We start from the raw sequence: 20398 nt of genomic DNA on the forward strand, positions 1-20398 counted from the left end.
ATAGTTGTTAAATATTACTACCAGAACAAGACAAAATGTAGTTAAGGCAGCAAAGCAACTGCTTAACAAACTGCTGGTTGGAAGAGACAACACTAGTACTGATTGAAAAGTAAATTATATCTTATTTTATAAAATTCAATTGGTCAGACTCAAACATTTTTCTTTGTGACACAGGAAACTATTTGGATTATCTTTTGTTGGGACTTTTAATACTCATTTCACAACAAGCAATACTAAAGTGAAAGGTATGTAAATAAGATGGAATATTGGTAAACTTAAACAAGACAACTTTAAACACTGAATACAGTATTTGTAAATTCACTTCCTGACCCAGTTTCACTGTAGTTTTTGTACCAATACCTGCTTGTTTATGACTCCCAAAAGCTAGCTGACACAGGATGCAAACTCCTCCTCGTTGTCTTTTAACAAATTTAATGGGAAAACTACCAAATGCTTCCATAAAACAATTTTCCCAGCACACATTCGATGGAACTGACCCGAGTATTTTGTATCAGGAAAGTGGGAATTATCACACAAAAAGCCACACTGTACCAGTAACGTGCTAAAGAACTCTGCTATCACACAGGATGCACAGAAGTGACAAAAAAAGACCAGTGATACCTGTGAGCTTGATTTTGGACAAGCGAGCCAAAATTCCTGGCAACTCGTCCAGCCGCAGCTTCATCTCCTTCCATTGTCTGTCCTCTCGGGGCTCTGCTCTCACTGCTGTGGCCTCAGATTCTGCAGGTGTCTTCACTTCTCTCAGCTCATTTCTCCCTGATGTCTCAGGCCAAGGCTGATGAGCAGGTGAAATGGGGCTAATCTTGTGGATAACCTTTTTTTCCTGATCCAGCTCGTGAAAAGGAGACACAACCGGATCCGATTTGGGTTTGGCTCGTTGGCTGAGGTCTTTGTTGTGCTGAGTTACATACTAAATACAGTAAGAGAGGTTTAAATGAATAGGTAAGAAGATATTTCCATCCATTTCACACTGTTAACACCACCAATATTATTGCTGTAATATTCTCATTGTTAGGAGAATTACTTCCTATGATGCGAGCCTGAATTTCAAACACTTACTTCATAAGCAAAAAGGCTTCTGAAGTTGGTCAAAATATTACAAAAGCAGATTTACAACTCACAACTGCATCAATAATGTTTACTTAAACTTGGATAATTGCTTCTGGTTAAATTTACTTAACCCCCCCAGCTTCAATAGCAAACCCTTCGTTCATATTCAAAACCACCAGGTAACATAATTTGATTTACAACTGGTCAATTCATAGAATCATTAAGGTTGGAAAACACCTTCAAGATCACCAAATCCAACCTTTGATCAAACTAAATTCACCTTTAAACAGGGAGATACACAAGTGCCCATAACAATTCCAGTCTCCCATATAGGCACTTGATTTTTGCATCTCTAAGAGATGAAAAAAGAAATCAGAAAAATGCTGGAAAATACCATCTACCTGCCATGATATAAAATCATCTCCCACATTATTACTATTTATGCCAAGCTTTATGGTAATTAACTAGACAGCAAATTTCAACAAGAGTTCAAATGAACATACTTTGAACAGAAAGTTAGGAGGCAGTTGTTTCCTCTCATTTAAAGGTCTCAGAATACACACAGAATAAGAAAAAGACCATTTAGCTTCTCCTTTCTATTTTCTTCCCCAAAATATTCTATACATTTAAAGCACAAGAGGCATAAAAAGACACAGCTTTCAACTAATCCTGGTTTAAAGTGCACATTAATAATCATAATGAGTAAGAGGGAGATGAAACTCTGAATGAGTGATGTGGATACAGATCAAATCAGCAGCACAAATAAGTATTTGAGAAGTGGTGGTAACCCCAGAAGCCTGGAAAGATCCCCATCTCTTGATTCACAGCTGTACAAGTTCCTTACAGGCAAAGCAGTCACTGTAAGATTTAGTCTTACCCACATGTCATAGATGAAGCTCCAAAGTGCAACAAAGGGAACATAACTCAGGGAAGAACAAAATAAGTCTTTTACTACCATCCACTTACATGTGATGTAACTGGTCAAAGAAGAAGATGCAATTTCAAAGGTTTGAATGATAATCACAGCTTTTTTAATACCTAAAACTAACAGCACACTGTAAACAAAACCCATTAACTTAACGAGCTCAGGAGTTTTGACTCAAATTAACTGATTAACTCACAACACAACACTCCTCCACAAGTGAGTTCCACCTACCACTTGTATGACTGCTGGCCAAGATGTGACTTTCTTACTAGCATTTCTATAAATAACAATTTAAAAATAATTTTAGTTCGTGTTTTTCAGCAGGAGATGAGTGTCCTGCTGCAAAGGCACAGGAAGATTCGTGTCAAGCAAAGGAGACTCTGTAGCACAAGGAACTGTCCAGCCTCAAATATTTTAAATACCAAGCACTTTAACCCCGATTCAGTGAGAAAAGGAGACGCTTGGAATTACCTGAGTTGGGTTGGTAAGAAAAATACTGCTTTTATCAACTAATCTCCATTTTGCCCTGGGGTGAATAACATGGGATAAATCCCCTCCCTGACTTACCATTCGTTTGAGAAAGTTAAAGTACTGAAATGTAATCAACCTGTCGTTGGCTGCCCGGCAGAGGTGCAGGAAGGGGCACGGGATGTGCCGTGTGCCAGCACCCTTCAGACGCCACACAAACAGTCCTATTACAGGAGAAAAGGAAAAAAGACAACATTAGATTCACATTTATCCTCTGCCACTGAGTTTGCTCCTAATTCAGTGTCTGCTCTCAGCTGTGACACAGGACACCCCAACAAATGGGACTCAGGGTGGGTCGGGAGGGGAGAAACGTTTGCTGCTCCAGGGTAAAGACTTGGAAGTGGAGAATCACAAAATCGTGGAATCATTAGGGAGGCAAAAGACTTCTAAGATCATAAGCCCAACCATCACGAACCCATGCCCCTAAGCACCACATACACATGTTTTTTGAACTCTTCCAGGCATGGTGATTCCACCACTGCCCTGGGTAGCCTGTGCCAGTGCCTGACCACCCTTCCAGTGAAGTCATCCTCCCTAATATCCAATGTAAGTCTCCTCTGGAACAACCTAAGGCTGTTTCCTCTCATCCTGTACCTGGGAGCAGAGCCTGACCCCCACCTGGCTCCCCCTCTCCTGTCAGGGAGTTGGAGAGAGCAAGAAGGTCCCCCTGACCCTCCTTTTCTCCAGGCTGAGTCCCCCCAGCTCCCTCAGCCACTCCTGGTACTCCAGCCCTTCCCCAGCTCTGTTCCCTTCTCTGAATCCACTCCAGCCCCTCAATGTCCCTGTTCTCACAAAAGGCCCCAAACCAAACTGTAAGCATGCCCTAATGACTTTTTGTGTTTTCCTCCAAATCTCTCAGCTCCCTGAGATGCATTTTCACAGAGTCACAGAATACATGGAATTGGAAAGGACCCACAAGGATCACAGAGCCCAACTCCTGGCCCTGCACAGGACATCCCCAAGAATCCCACCATGTGCCTGAGAGCATTGTCCCAACACTCCTCGAGCTCTCTCAGCCTTGGGGCTGTAGTATTGTAGAATAGCAGCATTATTCCACTACTATCTCTATATACTACTGACAAAATTATCTTGGCAAAGCAGCACTGAGAGGAAGCAGCTGCCATGGGGCAGCACATAGAGAACAGATTCCAGCGTGGCACTCAGGAATCCTCCATACATAGGGCATACACAGGGATCCCCCATACAGAGGGATATACACAGGGATCCCCCACACAGAGATTCCCCCATATACACAGGAATCCCCCTAGAGAAGGACATACAAAGGGATCCCCCACAGAGGGACACACATAAAGATCCCCCGTAAAGAAGGACACACACAGGATCCCCCATGCACAAGGACACACACACAGATTCCCCATAAAGAGAAACACACACACACAAGGGACCCCTATACAGGACACATACAAGGATCCCTATATTGAAGGACACAGACAGGGATCTCCCATAAAGAGGGATACACACAGGGACCCCCATACAGGAGGGCACACACAGGGATCTCCATACAGAACATACACAAGGATCCCCCCTACAGAAGGGCACACAAGGATCCCCTATACGCAGTGATACATACAGGGATCCCATATACAGAGGGACACACACAAGGATCCCCCCTACAGAAGGACACATATATAGATCCCCCATACAGGACACACATGGGTATCCCCCTACAGAAGGGCTTACACAGGGATCTCCATACAGGACACAGACAAGTATCCTCATACATAAGGACATACACAGGTACCCCTATTACAAAAGGACACACACACATCCCCCATACAGGATACACACAAGTATCCTCATACAGAAGGACACACACGGGTATCCCCATACATCACGTTACACATGGGTGCTCCATACAGGACACACACAGGTATCCCCATACAGAAGGACACACACAGGTATCCCCATACAGAAGGACACACATGGATGCTCCATACAGGACACACACAGGAATCCCCATACAGAAGGTCACACATGGATGCCCCATGCACGGCACACACAGGGACATGCAGGCTCCGGGTGCCGCTCTCCAGAGCAGCCCCAGGGTGTCCTCAGCCCTGCCCGCCCCACCGGCCCCTCCCTGCCATCCCCGCGGTACCTGCGAGCGCCCGGGGCGGGCGGGCGGCGCTCATGGCCGCGGCTGCTCCGCCGCCTCCCCCTCAGCGCCTGGGCGCCGCCATCTTGCCGCGCGACCTCCAGACGACTTCCGGGTCGGCGGCGGAGGAGGCGGAGCGGCCATTGCGGGGCCCGCCCGGGGCTGTCCCGGGGCTGTCCCGACCCTGAGGGACGGGGCTGGGCCGGGCCTGTCCCTGCCATGAAGGACGGCAGTCCCGGGGCTGTCCGTGCCGTCAGGTGCGGCCGTGCCCACCTGGTCTAGTGAGAGTTTTATACACCTAAATTTGAAACTCCCCAGGCTAATACGTGAAAGCGGCATGGCAAAGTAGCCAAAGACCTGCTCTTTTCGTCTCATCCGGCTCTTTTTCCGGCGCGAAATAAATGCCCTGGTTTTGTTTTGGGGTTTTGTTTGTTTGTTTGTTTTTAAGTAATCGCGGACTTGTTTGGGTTGGGAGGGACCCCATGGGATCCCCCAGTCCATCCCCCTGCCCAGGCAGGGTCACCCGGAGCAGGTGACACAGGAACACATCCAGGTGGGGTTGGAATGTCTCCAGAGAGGAGATTCCACACCCTCCCCGGGCAGCTGTTCCAGGGCCACCCCCATGGAGAGAAGTTCTTCCTCGTGTTGAGGTGGAGCTGCCTGCGTTTTAGTTTATGGCCATTGCTCCTGTCACTGAGCACCACTGGAAAATCTGACACCATCCTCTGACACCCCTTGGAGATATTTGTATGGATTGATGGGATCCCCCCTCTGTCTTCTCCTGACTAACCAGGCCCAGCACCTGCAGTCTCTCCTCATAAAAAATGCTCAAGGCCCCTCATCATCTCTATGGGCTCCACTGGGCTCTCTCCAGTAGCTCCTTGTCTCTCTTGCCCAGAACTGGACACAGCACTGCACACAATGAAGAAGAAAATTATGGATATGCAACAAAACCAGTTGTGCCAAGTCCAAAATGTGAGATGTCTCATCAACACTGAGATGAAAATGTAAATGACCATTCTACACTCGATATGGTCAGCACAGCTTTTCCATGGAAGAATGAACAGTGAAAATGTAGACGATGTAAAACAAAAAGTTTCCAAAAGTAAACTGAATTCAGGACTTTTATTATGGCAAAGAACAACAGTTCTTTGGAGGGGGTGTGGGTGAGGTTGGTCCTGCAGAGCAAGTCCCAGAGTAGCTTCCTACCCAGTGAACTGATCAGTGACCCTGGGGGTTGGATTTGGGGCACAGGGACAGGTGACAGCGTTCAGGTGGGAACTGGGTCCAGACAGGGGACCTCGGACACCTTTGCAATGAGGAAACACCTGGAGCCCTGCTTGGAGCATCCTCAGGGCCTCTGCCAGGCACTGAGACAGTTCCCTCTGCTGCATCCCTGGGTTCATTCCCAGGGAACAGCCACAGGCAGGACGTGGTGTCCCCATACAGCTGGATGAGGTGTCTGTGACACAGCGAGAGGGTGACCAGAAGTGCATGGGGACATCGAGACATGCTTGTAAAACAGCCAAGAGAGGGCTAAGAAAAAATAAATTCATTCTATAGAGTCTCATTCCCAAAAGGATCCGAGCTTTAAAGAGCCAAAGACTTGATAAAAAAAAAAAATCAAATAAAATCTGTATTTAGTTCCTAAGGTAATTTTGGAAGATGAAAGTTTGATTTCTATACTCCTTGGTTGAAAATACACATTGCAGGGGGGTCATGCTGAAGAGCTGACCCAGCTGTCACCCCATCCTGCCCTCAGACACGTTCTGGGGGTGGCTGGATCCTGTGCTAAACTGACTCAAATTGCTGATCTGCAGAGGACAAATTGCTAATTTTGCTGGTTAAACTGTTTGTACTCGCCCTGCACAGGGGCTGATAGGTTGAAAGCTGGAGCAGGGCACAGAGGAAGGGCCTTGGACTGGAGTCTGAACAAAAAGGGAAGGGAATGGTTAGGTCTGCTCCAGCTGTAAAGCATAATTGCACCCCCAGGCATCTTTAAAATGTTTTCTCTTAAGAGTTTAAGTTCAGGAGATGTAGGCTATAAGTCACTTAAATGCTTTTGAAATTCATTCTCCATATTTTATCATGGAAATCTTCCTCAGAACCGTCTTCCTCCCAGGCTTTCATTTCTTTATAGTGCTTAAATTCATGCAAAAGTCATCTTAAATCATTATTAGGAAGATAAAATGAAAACACTCACTCTAATTCACCAAGAATATCCTACTTTGAAGCATTTATTTCCACTCTCCTTCTATTTGGGGAGCTGGGGAGAAATTAGGACTTCACATTTCTTACAGTTAATATCCTGTTTTACTCGGAGTTCTCACCACTGAGCATATATCACTTCACAGTTCCTGTTTGTGTCTCTACTTTTTGTAACTTCCCCAGATTTGCCCTCAAATTTACACCTGCAAAAATAAAACAAACATCAGGCAGCAAACACACACAATGGCTGCATAGAGGGCTGGAATTGGTGGTTGGTTTTAGGGCAGTTTGGGTCAGAGAGGAAAAGGTTGAGGTAGTCGAGTGTTCTGTGTCAGGGCTGAGATTTAAGGTTTAATGATTTTCATTGCCTTTCACTTGGGCAATAAATTGCACCCCTGGAGAGAGGGGGTATAACACTACTTTTCTAATCAAGGAGAATGTTATCCATGGGCCTCGAGACGGAGCAATACCTCCTTTTGAAACAATAATGATGATTTAGGGAGCACAGAATGTCACGTACCCGTTTGGGTTTAACCACTAGAACTGCTCCTAGAGAGAAAAAATGTAATCTTAGGATTTTTAGTGGACACAAGTGTCCAAATGTCAAAGTTGTTTTTCAGCCTCAAAGGGCTCCAGGGGCTTTGGATCTCATTCCTGAAGGTTCAGCTCTGCACAGCGCTGGTTCCACAGGAGCCGGCAGCACCAAATACTCTGGGAAGCACCAGGGATTACAGGTGATGGAAGGGGAGCCCAGCCCTCCCAGGGAGCTCCCAGCACCTTCCCTGCTCAGCTCCCACCATGGAGCTCATAAAAGCCCCGGTGCCAACGTCACAGGACCACGTGGAGGGCTGCAGGATTGCAGGACACTCATCTCCTGTCACGAGGTCACCATTGTGGGGCAGAACAATTCCTGAAGCACCTCTAACTTTTTGCTGACTGCCAAGGGGGGCAGTTCCTCAGTATCTGTGGTGCTTCCCCCAGTTATAAACCCTGCACCTACAGGTCTGTTCTCAGGGTGATGCGAGGGGCATTTAACCACACGACTGCCATTAATGTTAATTATAGAGCACATATTAACAGCATTATACGATCCTTTTTCCTATTAGCACTATCATAAATCTGATTGGTGGGGCTTAATTAGAGCTCAGCAGCAGAATGCAATGGTTTGATACACGAAAGGATAAATTTGTGGAGACAGCAAACTATTATTCTACTTTAATCTCAAAATCTCTCCTTCTCTTACTCATAACACCAACAAGGCTTCTTGTAAGATTGATTTGTTGTCAGAAAATGATTTAAAGACCGACTGTAAAAATATTATATTTTCCTTGCTTCATAGAATATGGCATTGATGTTAGAGCTCCACAGAGACTTGATGTACTTTCAGATAGGGAACTTTAAAAGCCAAGAGAAAAATAAATAAGATGGCATCCCGCTGTTATTGTGGTAACCTTTGCAGATCATTTCAGAGCTGTGACTGGGGTGTAGTTTAGTAGTACACCATGGGGGAAGCTGGAGCTTGGAGGAATTGGTCAGCTAGAGCCCAACTCTATTTGCTTTTTGAGGGCCCAGGATGTAAAGGAAGAAATGGTGTCCAATGTGAAGGGCACTGGGACATAACAGAAACAGAGAAATAACAGATAAAAAGATCTAAGAAAGCATTAAAGGCCAGGTCAGACTGTAATGGTAGAAAGTTGATTGACTGCTTAAGGCCTCTATATTGAGCCAAAGATCTCTGCTCAACAGCTCAGCTACATCTCCTTGAGTCAGGGCTTGTCCCAGCTTCAGTGGCTGAGAAACTCCCAGTGATCCTGACGACCAGTTAAGTACTTCTTTGAGTCACTTGTAATGCCATGGATTTGGGGTTTTCTGGGATTTTCAGCATTGTGATGCACAACCTGTATATTAATGCAAGATTGAAGCATAGGAAGTGTCCAAGGCCAGGTTGGACGGGGCTTGGAGCAACCTGGGAGAGTGGAAGGTGTCCCTGCCCATGGCAGGGGGGTGGAACAAGATGATCCTTAAGGTCCCTTCCAACCTAGGCCCTTCTGTGAGTCTGTGATTCTATATCTGTAAGTTTAGTCTTAAATAAAAAACATTTTACAACCAGGAGCAAAATCTACTGGTACCTATTGAGAGCCTGAAACATGCTAATTCCATGGTTTGAATACTTGCCCTCAACAAATAACTGAGTGGAAAGTAGCAGGTAAAAAAATCTCACATCAGAACTCCCAAACCTTTTCCACCATCCCGATTCCAGTGTTTTGGAGTAGCTAAATCTTCCAAGATTAAATGAAATAGTATTCCTGGTAGATCAGGGTTCAGTAGCCTTTCTGAAGTGCTGTGCCAGACTGATTCCTTTCCCAAAGTGGAGTTCTAATATACCATAGGAAATCAGCAGAAGTTAGAAACTGCTGCCTCTTCCCAGCTGTCCAAGGTGCCCTTGTGCTGACCCTGGGGGATGCCATTTTTTGGCAAACCCTGTGTTGCTTGTTCACCACCTGCAGTGGACTGTGAGCTATAATCTCTCACTTCAAGTTGAAAACTTCCAGCCTTTCCTTAGGTAGAGCTTTGCCGAGCTCTGGTGTAAATTCCCCTCTGATCAGATTTGGAGTTGATGTAAAATCTGGTGCAAACATGTAGGTGATGGGGAATAAACACTCAAGTGACTGGGGATGAACCTTACTGAAGGCAACATGAGGGGAATCACCCCTGATAAATGGCAAAACCTGCTTTAGGGTAGCAGCAAACAGACACACAGATCCACCAAGGAACTCCTTAACCTGCAGTCCCCCATCACATCAGCAATCCCTCTTTAACTCTCATTAGCATTGCTGGTTCTGACAAGCAGGGATACCTCATATCCCTTAAAGTTCTCAGCCAGCATCAACAATAGCTATTTCCAGCAGCCTTTGCCCTTAGAATTACTTTCTGAAGAAAAGGACCTGTGTCCTGTGCTCTTTCAGCTGAGGAATGCTGCCTGAATATCTCCAGAGCCCCTTTCTGTATTTTTTTTCATGCCTCCTTTCAGAGGTCTTTTTTTTCCTGGAAAAATCTATGTGAAATTCCCAAGCTGCTTAGGACTCAAAAGATCTAATAAAAATAAGATTTATTAAGAGCAGAGGGAGGAAATCAGATTAAAACTGAAGAAACAGCTTGCATAACTGATCTCCTATACTCAGCAACTGCTCAGGAAGTGCTTGGTGCACACACATTAACTGTTTTGGGGAAGTGCCTTCCAGCCTGATCCCAGGAAAGGCCGGCAGCCAGCTTGTCTTCTCCACAGACATGGCCATTAGTGGGCAAAGCCCAGCAGTGCTTGCAGCTTCTCAGCACCAGGTGCAAAGCTGTGTGTTGCTATAACCCCCTGCTCTCTCCTTTGCCTGCAGCTCTGAGATCTCCCCCAGCAGAGACAGAGGGGATTGAGGCACCAAGGCTCCTCCAGCCCCACAGCCCAGGATCCCCCAGCACGGCTGGGTTTTGCCCACCCCAGCTCTCAGTGGGAGCCATGTGTGGGTGCTGAGACCTACAGGATGGGCCTTCCTTCCTCTCCTCCCTCTGCCCCATCACTCTTGCCTGCCCACCCTCAGGCCACCTCTTGCTGTCCCCATCAGCCCATCACCCTGCTCTGGTGAGATGTAACCCCCCTGCAGCACCCATGTTGGCAGGAGTGCTCTTCTGCCTTACTTTTCTCCCTTGGTGGCGTTTTTTGCCCAGTTGGGCAGAATTTGGCAGCAGCAGCACCTGCAGGACCCACCTGCTCAGTCCCTGTCTCCCATCCCGCTGCAGGGGCTGACTGAGCACGATGAAGTCTCCTGTGCCAAGCTCCAGGAAACAGCTTCAGCTTCCTCCTCTCTTCAAATGATGCCCAAACAGTCCTAATTCAGTTGTTGTGGGCTCCAGCTCCTGGAAGCAATTCTCATTCTGTATTGTCCTCATTTGGGTGCCTTTGCCTCTGTTCCTTAAATGTAGATTTTGGACTGAGTAGCTCCACCAGGCCCCCATTAATATGCACCAGGCATCTCCCTGCTTCTCCCTTGCTGAGTCCAAGCATGGCACTGCTCTTTCACTTCCACTGACAGAGCTCCTGCACTTTACTTATGGTTTCTTTCGTAGGTGACTCTTCACAAATCTTCATAGCTTATTTCTCCTACCCTTTCTCCAAAATGAAATAAAGAGGGAGCAAACAGATTTTGTCCTCTGTATCTCAGCACAGCCTCTATCCCCTGCAGCTTCTTGTGTGAAGTTTTTCTCCGTGTTTGTTGCCCTCCCAACCAGGCTTGCAGGGATGTTGTGAACCTGGAGGGCTGGGAATGGAGACAGACACTGTAAGAGGAGTATGGCTTTGAGAAAGGATCCATGACAGTGGCTGTGAATCCTGTCCTGCTGCCCCCTGGAGCCTGCTCCTCCTCCTTACCCGCTGGTGGAAGACCATGGTTGTCCTAAGGCACCTTTGCCAGCTCTCTAAGCCCTCCCACCAGTGCAGGTCTTGACCCCAGTCAGAAAAGGACAATTTGCATTGTCTGAATTACTGCCCAAAGTGTGTGAGAAAGCCACACAACCCTACCCTGGATGTCTGAACACTTCAGGGAGAGTGATTTCACCCCTTCCCTGGGCAGCCTATTGTAATGCTTGACCACCTTTCAGTGAAGAATTTTCTCATGATATCCAATCTAAACCTCCCCTGGTGCAACTTGAGGCCGTTTCCTCTTGTCCAGTTTCTGCACATCCATACACTTCATCTTGAAAACTAAACCCCAAACCCTCTCTTACTGAAGCCAATCAATAAATGCTTCTGTTATCTTAAATGCAAATGGAACCAGATCCACTGGTAACACTCACACATCCCTAATTAACTCTCCACTTGTCATTGAGGTGAGGGAAGAGGAGCTGCTGAGCCACCCCAGTGACAGCTGTGACTGCAGCCCCACTGGCAACCCTGTTCTTGCTCCACTTGGTGTGTGTGAGACGTGTCCTCTGCTGCACCAGCCGTGCCTGGAACATCAGCTCAGCTTCCTCAGCACCTTCAGTTATTTGTCTCACAGACTTCACAGCTTTCCAGCACATTTCCTGGTCCCTGTTACTTCCCCCTGCTCTGTACTATTCCGAGCCTTTATGTAAGAAGCATCACAAGCCCCTTAGCACCAGGTTGTTTGGACAGTTGTTCAGCACCAGGATTTCTCGAATTCAGCAAAAAACCCCTTCTGCTGTCATAGCAGCACCAGACACGTAGGTGCAAATCACTGACTTGCAAGGGTAACAACACTCCTGAGCTTTGCAATTATGCCATTATGTAATTGATGTGGGGATTTCATAAATTATTTCCGTTACAGCTCTGAGCAAAACACCCAAAGTCAGATTAGGGAGAGCTTTAATGCCCATTTTCCATGCTGAAAGGGCACTGTTTTGTTTTGTGACCCGGTGGAGCAGCTTTGCTCTTAGGGAAAGCCCAGCTGCCCCATGGCCATGCAGGATTTCTTCTGCTCCTCTGCTCACCTCATCCTCACCTTGGAAAGGTCTGAGTGCAGTGATAGAAGATCCTGGTGCAGTTAATGTAGCCCCTGGCAGCTTCTCAGCAGAGTGAGACTGAAGGGCTCACAGGAGGGGACAGTGGCACTGATGACACAGGGTGTGTGCTGCAGGCAAGGGCTGCTCAGGCTTTATCCCCACACTGCCCTGCAGCACATGGCAGGTGGGCAAGCTTCTCCTTACCCCTGGGGCTGCCAGCCTCTTGCCAGGTAAGAAAAGAGTTAAGCAAGATTTGCACCAGTGAAGCAAAATTTGTTCATGTTATTACTTGGGTTGATACCTGGGGAAAACCCACAGCACTGCAAGAAGTGGTCCTGGTGACTCAGACACTGGCACTTCCCCTGTGAATCAGTGCCTGTGCCCAAGCATGGTATGAGGGCATGGTGTGGGGGGAAGATTTGCATTTCAGCTGTGGAACATAATTGAGGTTGTAACCACTCATCATCTTATTCCCCTTATGCCTTCCCATCCTGGCTGGTTAGCTGCTGCCTGGTTAAGCCCTAGGAAGAAGCACTTCCTTGCAATAATTTCTTTACACCTACCTCACCAGTGAGAACAGCCTTCCCAAATGGGAGGTGGGAGATGGGACATGGAGGGTGTCTGGCTTCCCTCCTGCTCCTGGGTGTTAAGCTAGATGAGTCTCCCGTGGGAGAAGAGTGAGAAACTCCAGTGTTTCCTCTCGCCGCAAAGGGAGGAATGTCTTCTGTTTTCTGACTTGTGAGAGAATCAATTTAGTTTCCGGGGAAAAAGAGAAACACGTCAGAGTTGGCAACTGGAGGTGCAGGAGAGGCCCCTCAACCCTAGTGCTCTTGGCAGTAATCTGTGTCCTTCCTCAGCACCTTGCAGCCTGGGATGCTACATGGGCAAAGGAAATCAATGCCTTGCTTGTGTTTTCAGTCGATCTGTACGTCACAAAATACATCCAAGACACAGCAAGTCTCTTTTTTTAGAGAAATACCATATGTGCCCTATCGACTGCAAACTCTACAAGCTGCTTGTGGCCCACAGGCTGCAGATCCAAGGCCCTCAGCAAGCTGATACCAGGAGAAGGCTGTCAAGGTCAGGACAATTCATCTGCCTGCAGACTGTTCCCATCAGATCCTCAGGAAAGGGAGAGCCTGTGGTTGGAATAGCACGTGGGGGAAGGCTGCAGGGTGCAGGTTGAGTGGCCCTGCAGGAGGAGAGTGGTGCTGGAAATCTTCCTTGTTGGCTTAGAGCCCCCATGGAAGAATGTCTCATGGAGATGTTGGCAGACTGTGCAGAAACCCCTCAACAGGGGAGGGGGCTTATGTACCAGGCAAGTTATTCAGAGGCTGCCTGTTTGGGTTCCTGCCTGTCCCAAAACGAGTGTGGGAGTGCTGTTGACTCCAGCTGGAGCCCATGGGGAACATCTACCTGAGAGACAAACCAGGACCTGTGCACCTTCCTCATCCTAAAAAAAAAGCATGGTGAAGATGTCTTGATTATAGAAAAGCAGAATACACGTTCTCCTCATTTATGTACGTCCAGGGCAGTCAGGGTTGTTATAAATCATGCAGCCCAACCGTCATTTTTTGAAGCTCTCACTTCCCAGCCCAACTAACCATGCCCATATTAGACTCGGCAGCTGACAACCATAGCAGAGAACTTGGAGAAAGGATAACATTTATGAACATATCAAAATGATTCATAATGGGCTATTAAAAATAGCAAGAGATGAAAGAGGCAGCCTACAGATAAGCCATTTTGAGATCCTCAGTAATTCAGAACACGGGTTTTAAAAGTCAAGTTTTAGCTATCACAGATCTGTCCCTGCTGCTCTGCAGATAACAAGGTGGGCTGTTCTGATCAGGGTGAGAGCTCTCTTCCACCCAGGGCTCTTTATTTCACTCTGGCAGCTCTCACATCGATATTGAGAGAAGCTCAATGTAACTCACACCCACCTTCCATCTCCCGCACGCCGCCGAAGCGACGAGCCCGAGCTCACAGCAAATCCAGCCTTGTTTTCCGTGGGCTGGCTCTGCTCAGTGCTGCCATATTCCAAGGGTTAATTTTGGCAGACAAGGGTAGTTTGCTGGTCAAGTACAGCATGTGCACCCCCCCGGGCAGTTTTCATAGTCTGTCAGGCACTTGTTAACACACTGCCCCATTCAGGTTTTGATGAATTTGTGGCATGTTGGAGACGAGCCAGAGGCTGAGCTGGGAACAATATTTATTTATATCTACACACAATATTTCATGTCTGCCCAAATCATGGGCTTTTCCTAATCCACAGTATTTGAAAACATTTGCAGTTCTCTCAGCTGATTAGCAGTGGCTTTGCTTGGCCCGGCCCGGTGGAAAGAAACGTAAGACAGCGAGTGCAGCTGAATGCTTTGATTCACTGATAGAGGCTGACATTTCTTCCCTGCCTGGTCTATCAATCCACAATTAAAATTTCTTTTAAGGTGCAAAGTGCTGTGTTTTGTGCTGTGACAAGCAATATGGGATGTCCAGTTCATGGGACTCACCAAATCCCTGTCTGAACAAGGGGTTGGTAGCTTTCTGGGTCACTGAAACAAAGTAAAGCCTGCAAAAATTGCTTCTTGAGAGCTGCTTTCTCAGAGTAACTCATTATGCACATTCTGGAAGGAGGGAGTTGATGGACCTGACCTCATCTGCTTGGTGGATCACAAAGTTTTCACAGTATTGGTTTGCAGCCACTGTGCTGAGCTACATGAAATGTGAAACACAATGTTTGGGTTGAGGAGAACTGCACAGCAACACAGGAAGCTACTGAAGATGCCTCAGAAGTCTCCTCCATCCCTTCTAAATGTAAGAGAGGAAAAAAAGTAAAAAGGAAAAGAGGTAAAAAAAAAAATCAGAGATTTGTTGGTCATTTGAATCAAAATGGAGCTTTGTTGCAAATATGTTTAGTGTCCATTAAAACTGGAATGAGACAAACCTGCTGAAACCAGAACTGATTTTGGGTGTGACCACATCATGATGTGGTACCTGATGGTGTGGAGAGATTGGTGACTGTGTAACAAGAAAAGCAACCTCTGTGTAGCACATGAGTCTCAGAGCTCTCAGTTCAGTGTCATCAGCCCTGTCACAGAGAGGGAAATTAAGCTCAGATTCACACAATATACCATGAAAACCCCTCAGTGCTCTGCCCATTAGACCATTTATAACTGGTTTTAAGAACTAATAATCACCAAGCTTCCCTATCTGGACCTCTGAGAGAGAAACAGGGAGGGGACAGCCACACTTCACAGAGGGACATCACCCAGGTAAGAGCTGGAGCAACAAAGAGAAGGATTTTTGTAAAGGAAAAACTATTTTCCACTTATTTGTAGCAAATATGGAGACTGAGTAAAACTAGTCTGGCCATCACCACTCATTAGCCAGTCCTGCATTGGGTTGTCAAGGCACTGTTTGTTTTCAAAACAGGCCAACATGACTTATTTATATGTGGTGGTTGCCCAGGTCTTTTTGGTCACACGTTCGCCTTCAGGAGACCTTTGTAATTTTCCGTGCAGTCCAAGCAGTTTGTCTTTGGTATTTTCCAACCAATTCTTTCTTAGTTCTTCAAAAATGAGTGAAGTTTAAGCCTAATTTCGTTACATGGGGAAACTTGAAGGAGTTGCATCATTAACAGCAACTTTATCTGACCTGAATTTGGCTACTGCATAGTTTAAATCCCTTAAGGCACCTTCATTACTACGGCATTAAGGAAGCTTTCTGAGTTTTTAAAATCCTCGTAAATGTTCCTTTCAGAACTACGCTATAAATTCAGCTTTTTATCATAAACTTTCCCTTCCTAAATAAAAAAACCCTCTGAACTTATTTCAGCCTATTTCATGACAGTGTTTTAAAATACAGTTCAGCACTCGTGAAATGCACCACAAATCCAACTTTGGTGTCCGTGGGCTGTGTTGGGGAGGGAATGTTCTGATTTGGGCCAGGGCTTTTTTTTTCCATTCTCACTACAAACTACCTGAATTAAGCTCTCTAGCCAAGATCAGGATCACATGGCACTGAGTGCTTCATAAATACAGCGTAAGATGCAGCCCAGGCCATAGATAAGTAAAATCAAGCAGATAAAACTGAGGGAAGAGGGAAGTGCTGTTATCGCCCCTTTACAGATGGGGAGCAAGGGCACAGAGAACGGAGTGTTCACACTAATTAACTTCAGGCACCAAACATAGGAGCCTGAGCACAGAGGACAAGTTTCCTCCACCTCAGTGAGGTTTTGCAGGGGCTGCTCACATCAGTCAGAGTCCACACAGTCCTGCTTTCCCTTATTTTTCTTGTTAACGACTGGTTTTTAAGAAGGGAGTTCAGCTGCTCAGCCATTTCAGAGCCCCCATTAATTTAATCTTCCTCCTTATTTATTGATGGAGCTACTTTCCCTCTTGCCTCTTGTGTCCCCATGATATATGTCTAAAAGCCTTCCCGATGCCTCCGGGAGCAGTCACTCATCTGGCTGCCCTTGCCATCTCCCTGAAAGCCTCTCCCCCTCGGCAAGGCATCCTCCTTCCTGCTGGAAAACTTTGTGCTCCTTCCGACTTCCCCACCATCTCCTTGTTTTACCACTTCTTGGTCATCGTATTTTCCTCTTTCCATGTAAAAACATCCCTAAGGATGGGAACAGACTGGCACAAAGAGGTGTATCCCCTTCCCCTTGCAGGGTTTGGGCTAACAGACAGCAGCTCTGCATCTGTCCTACTTTCTCCTGGATCATCACTCACCCTTTCCTTTGAAAAGTTTGTCCTTCCCAGCGCACTGTGCTCACCAGCCTCTCCAAACTACCTGTCTGAAACCTAATTCTCTCCTCCTGTATCACAGTATTGTAACTGTTGCAGTCATTTAGTATTAATTAGCCTTCCTGTAATTTAGTTCAGTCCTTATGGAGCTGGTGGTGGCCCAGATCTGATGCGGGTGGCACAGGCCCAGCAGGAGACAGTCCCTGTCCCAAAGCATTTACAGCCTCAGATGAGCCAGAAGGGAAATATCCTTTTTCCCATTATACCAGCAGAGGTAAAGCAAGAAGAGTCTTGTGGGGGAGTTCAAAATCACCTCTAATGGCTGAGCTCCCATGCAGAGCCAAGTTCATGGCATTGCTTTTGTTAACCCTCCTTAGGTGAGTTGCCCAGGTCTCAGAGGGGCTGGCAGAGCCCTCGTGCCCACGCACAGGTACAGCACGTCCTGAGCCACCTCTGCTCCCCTCTGCCAGCCCTGCCCCTCACATCAGATCCAGCCTTTTGTTTCTGCACTGTGAATTTCTGAAATGCCAGGAAAGCTTCAGGTTGCTAAAGTTTTAGATTTCTCTCCTGAATCCACTCCCCATCCTGCTGAATTATTTTGTTCCTTCCTAAACAAATTGCCTTTCAGTGCGATGACCTTCTATTAGGCCAAGGTGTCCCGTCGCTGCTCAGAAATCCCAGTAGCAAACTGATAGTTGCTGAATTCCTCTTTGCTGTGCGAAGATAAGCTGTAAGCCAGAGCCAGAGAATATTAATACCTGCTCCAGAAGGAACAGAAGGTTGTTTCTTAGCTGAGTAAAAATGGGTTCAAACATGTGGGGGTGTGACCAGACGGGCTGGGTGTGTAAGGAGCACACACTTGCTATAGAAACTTAAATATTTTCTTTGAGGACGAGCAACTACTCATTTAACAAAATAATTCCCTCAGGTTTTTGAATGTAAACAGGAACAAAGAATGGTAAATAATGGTTCACTTTCTCCCAGCTGTAGGGAAGTGCCTTGGCAGCACTCACAGCCTCGCACGGCACGTCCCCACGTGAATGCCTCCGGCCAGGAGCCAGCTCTGGGATGTGTGTTCTGGGTGACATTTGATTTCTTCCATGTCTTTGTGAAAGAGATTTTTTTTGTGGTGTTGTTTCTATGGGAGATAGATAAGGGGTCCTTCCTGCTGCCTGGAAAACTCCCACTCCCTCCTCTCCCCCCTGTAAAGCAGGCTGGGATGAGGATGGCTCCCACTTCCACACAAGGCATTAGGAAAGCTTCCATTGCATCCCAGTATGAGGAATATACATTCAGAACATCAAAAAGTGCTGGGAAAGCCAACTGCTGCTCGCAGGAACTCTCAGCCCCCTGACAAGTGGAGTGTCTGGTTCTGGCCTCCTCGTGTACAAGGAGAACTCATGTGCCCTTGGATGAATATGAGCAACTAACAGGAGTATAAAATGCCAGTGAATTAAGGCTGGGTCTGATCCCCATAGTGTAAATTAGAAGCCCTTTTTGCTTAGTTAAATGGAGCTTCAGTGGAGAAAAGCCACCAGCATAAAGCCCATCAGGGTCATTTGCACAGAGATGAGAAGGTGTGTGAAAGATTGCCCTGCAAATGCACCCTTTTATTTCCTTAGGGTTGGTAGATCCATTTATACCTGTGTAAGGAAGATAAAGTAAACCAGCACCGACCCTAAGCAGTAACCTGATACACTGTCTGTGCAGTGGAGTCAGTGTCACAAAGAAAATTCAGGAAATCTGGCTGGAGCCATTTATCAGTGGTTTATTGCATCGTCGAGGCTGAGCTGGAGCTATAAAAACAGGGAACTCCAGAGTTCATGGCGATGCACCTCGGGAAGTGGGTGATATTCGGACCAGCTGAGCTCCCTTGATGTCCTTTCGTTGTTCAGCTTGCAAATCAGACTGTCAGTTTGGAAGCCTGACTTTAGATACTCATTTTTAAAAAGACTGGCCCAAATTTCTACCAGAGAAAAAAAGAAATTGTCTGCCCTGGAAAATAGCCATTCCAAAACAATTTCCCCTAAAATTCTCACTACGGGTGATGAAAATCCACAGCAAAGGAGGGGAAAAAAAGAAACAAGATGAATTAATGCTCTTTTAAAAAACTTTTTACAACTGATTTCTAATGAGGCATGGCCAATGTTGTTGACATGCAATTGGATCAGCTTCAACTCCTGGGACGACTGATGAATGGACAAATTCCAGGGCTGGAGACAAACGCTGCCTTCCTCTCCCACAACTCAGCACTTCTCCCACAGACTACTTAAAGCTCCACCAGAAATGACTCGAGTCTATATTAGTAGTTTAATTAAAAGTTTCCATATGCAGGTTGCCTTTGCTCTCACCAGCCTCTGAATGGGGAAATTAAAAGCACAGCAACAGGGAAAGGCTTTGAGCTGGTTTTATGGGCAGAGCTGTTAACCCACTGCCCTGGCGTTTACAACACACCGACTGTGCCATAACTGGCCTGCAAGACCGAGGCTGTTCCTACATAAAGCAGCCCTCTATAAGCTCAGCTGCAAATAAATATATTTATTTTTATCCTAAGATGTTGCAACAAGCTGTAGAAACAAGAGTGGTATTACTGGCAGGAACCTCTCTTTTTATTAAAGTCATCTGTGTTTGCAGATCATATGTCACTTGTGCTTTACTGATAGGGCAAGTGGGAACAGTTTTAAACTAAAAGAGGAGAATTTAGATAAGCTATTAGGGAAGAATTATTTCCTATGAGGGTGGTGAGGCTCTGGCACAGGTTGCCCAGAGAAGCTGTGGCTGCCCCTGGATCCCTGGAAGTGTCCAAGGCCAGGTTGGACGGGGCTTGGAGCAACCTGGGCTAGTGGAAGGTGTCCCTGCCCATGGCAGGGGTGTTGGAATGAGAAGGTCTTTAAGGTCCTTTCCAATCCAAACCATTCTGTGATTCTTTTGGAGGAAAAGACTGAATGTTTGACCCATTCACATGCAAGGGGGACCTCACTTCTTTCTAGCCCTGGAGCCCAGAGCTCCACATGCCCATATGGCTACGGGTGGACACAGCTCCAGCTCACAGCACTGGAAATGCACCTCTTGGCCAGAGGTAACTAAAGCCTGAGTTTAGAGCTTGCTCTCCCGAGCCAACCCACCAAAAGTGTGTGGCTGTGCAATGCTCCGTTCAGCTCCCTCTAGGAAAAAAAAAAAAAGGGCTCATTTTAGGCACTGTAACAAAAACAAGCTAAATGCAAATCTGGCTTCAAAGGAGTGTGGGAAACAGAGAGCTGGTTTACCAGCATCTCAAGGGTTTGGACTGCTCAC

The 20398-nt window shown here is 46.6% G+C and overlaps 1 protein-coding gene across 1 annotated transcript in view; it reads right to left on the bottom strand.

Moving 5' to 3' along the window:
- Positions 1–4725, bottom strand: part of LOC113971560 (protoheme IX farnesyltransferase, mitochondrial) — a 107624-nt gene extending 102899 nt beyond the window's left edge. Inside the window, exons 1-3 of the mRNA XM_027691630.1 lie at positions 4644–4725; positions 2564–2688; positions 622–931 (exon numbers count right to left, since the gene is read on the bottom strand). Coding sequence (XP_027547431.1) covers positions 622–931; positions 2564–2688; positions 4644–4677 — 469 coding nt within the window. The 5' untranslated portion in view covers positions 4678–4725. The remainder of the gene's footprint in view (positions 1–621; positions 932–2563; positions 2689–4643) is intronic.
- Positions 4726–20398: the final 15673 nt, after the last annotated feature.

The sequence above is a fragment of the Neopelma chrysocephalum genome, unplaced genomic scaffold (assembly GCF_003984885.1).
Source record: "Neopelma chrysocephalum unplaced genomic scaffold, ASM398488v2 Primary Assembly neopelma1_84, whole genome shotgun sequence".
NCBI classification, from domain to species: Eukaryota; Metazoa; Chordata; class Aves; order Passeriformes; family Pipridae; genus Neopelma; species Neopelma chrysocephalum.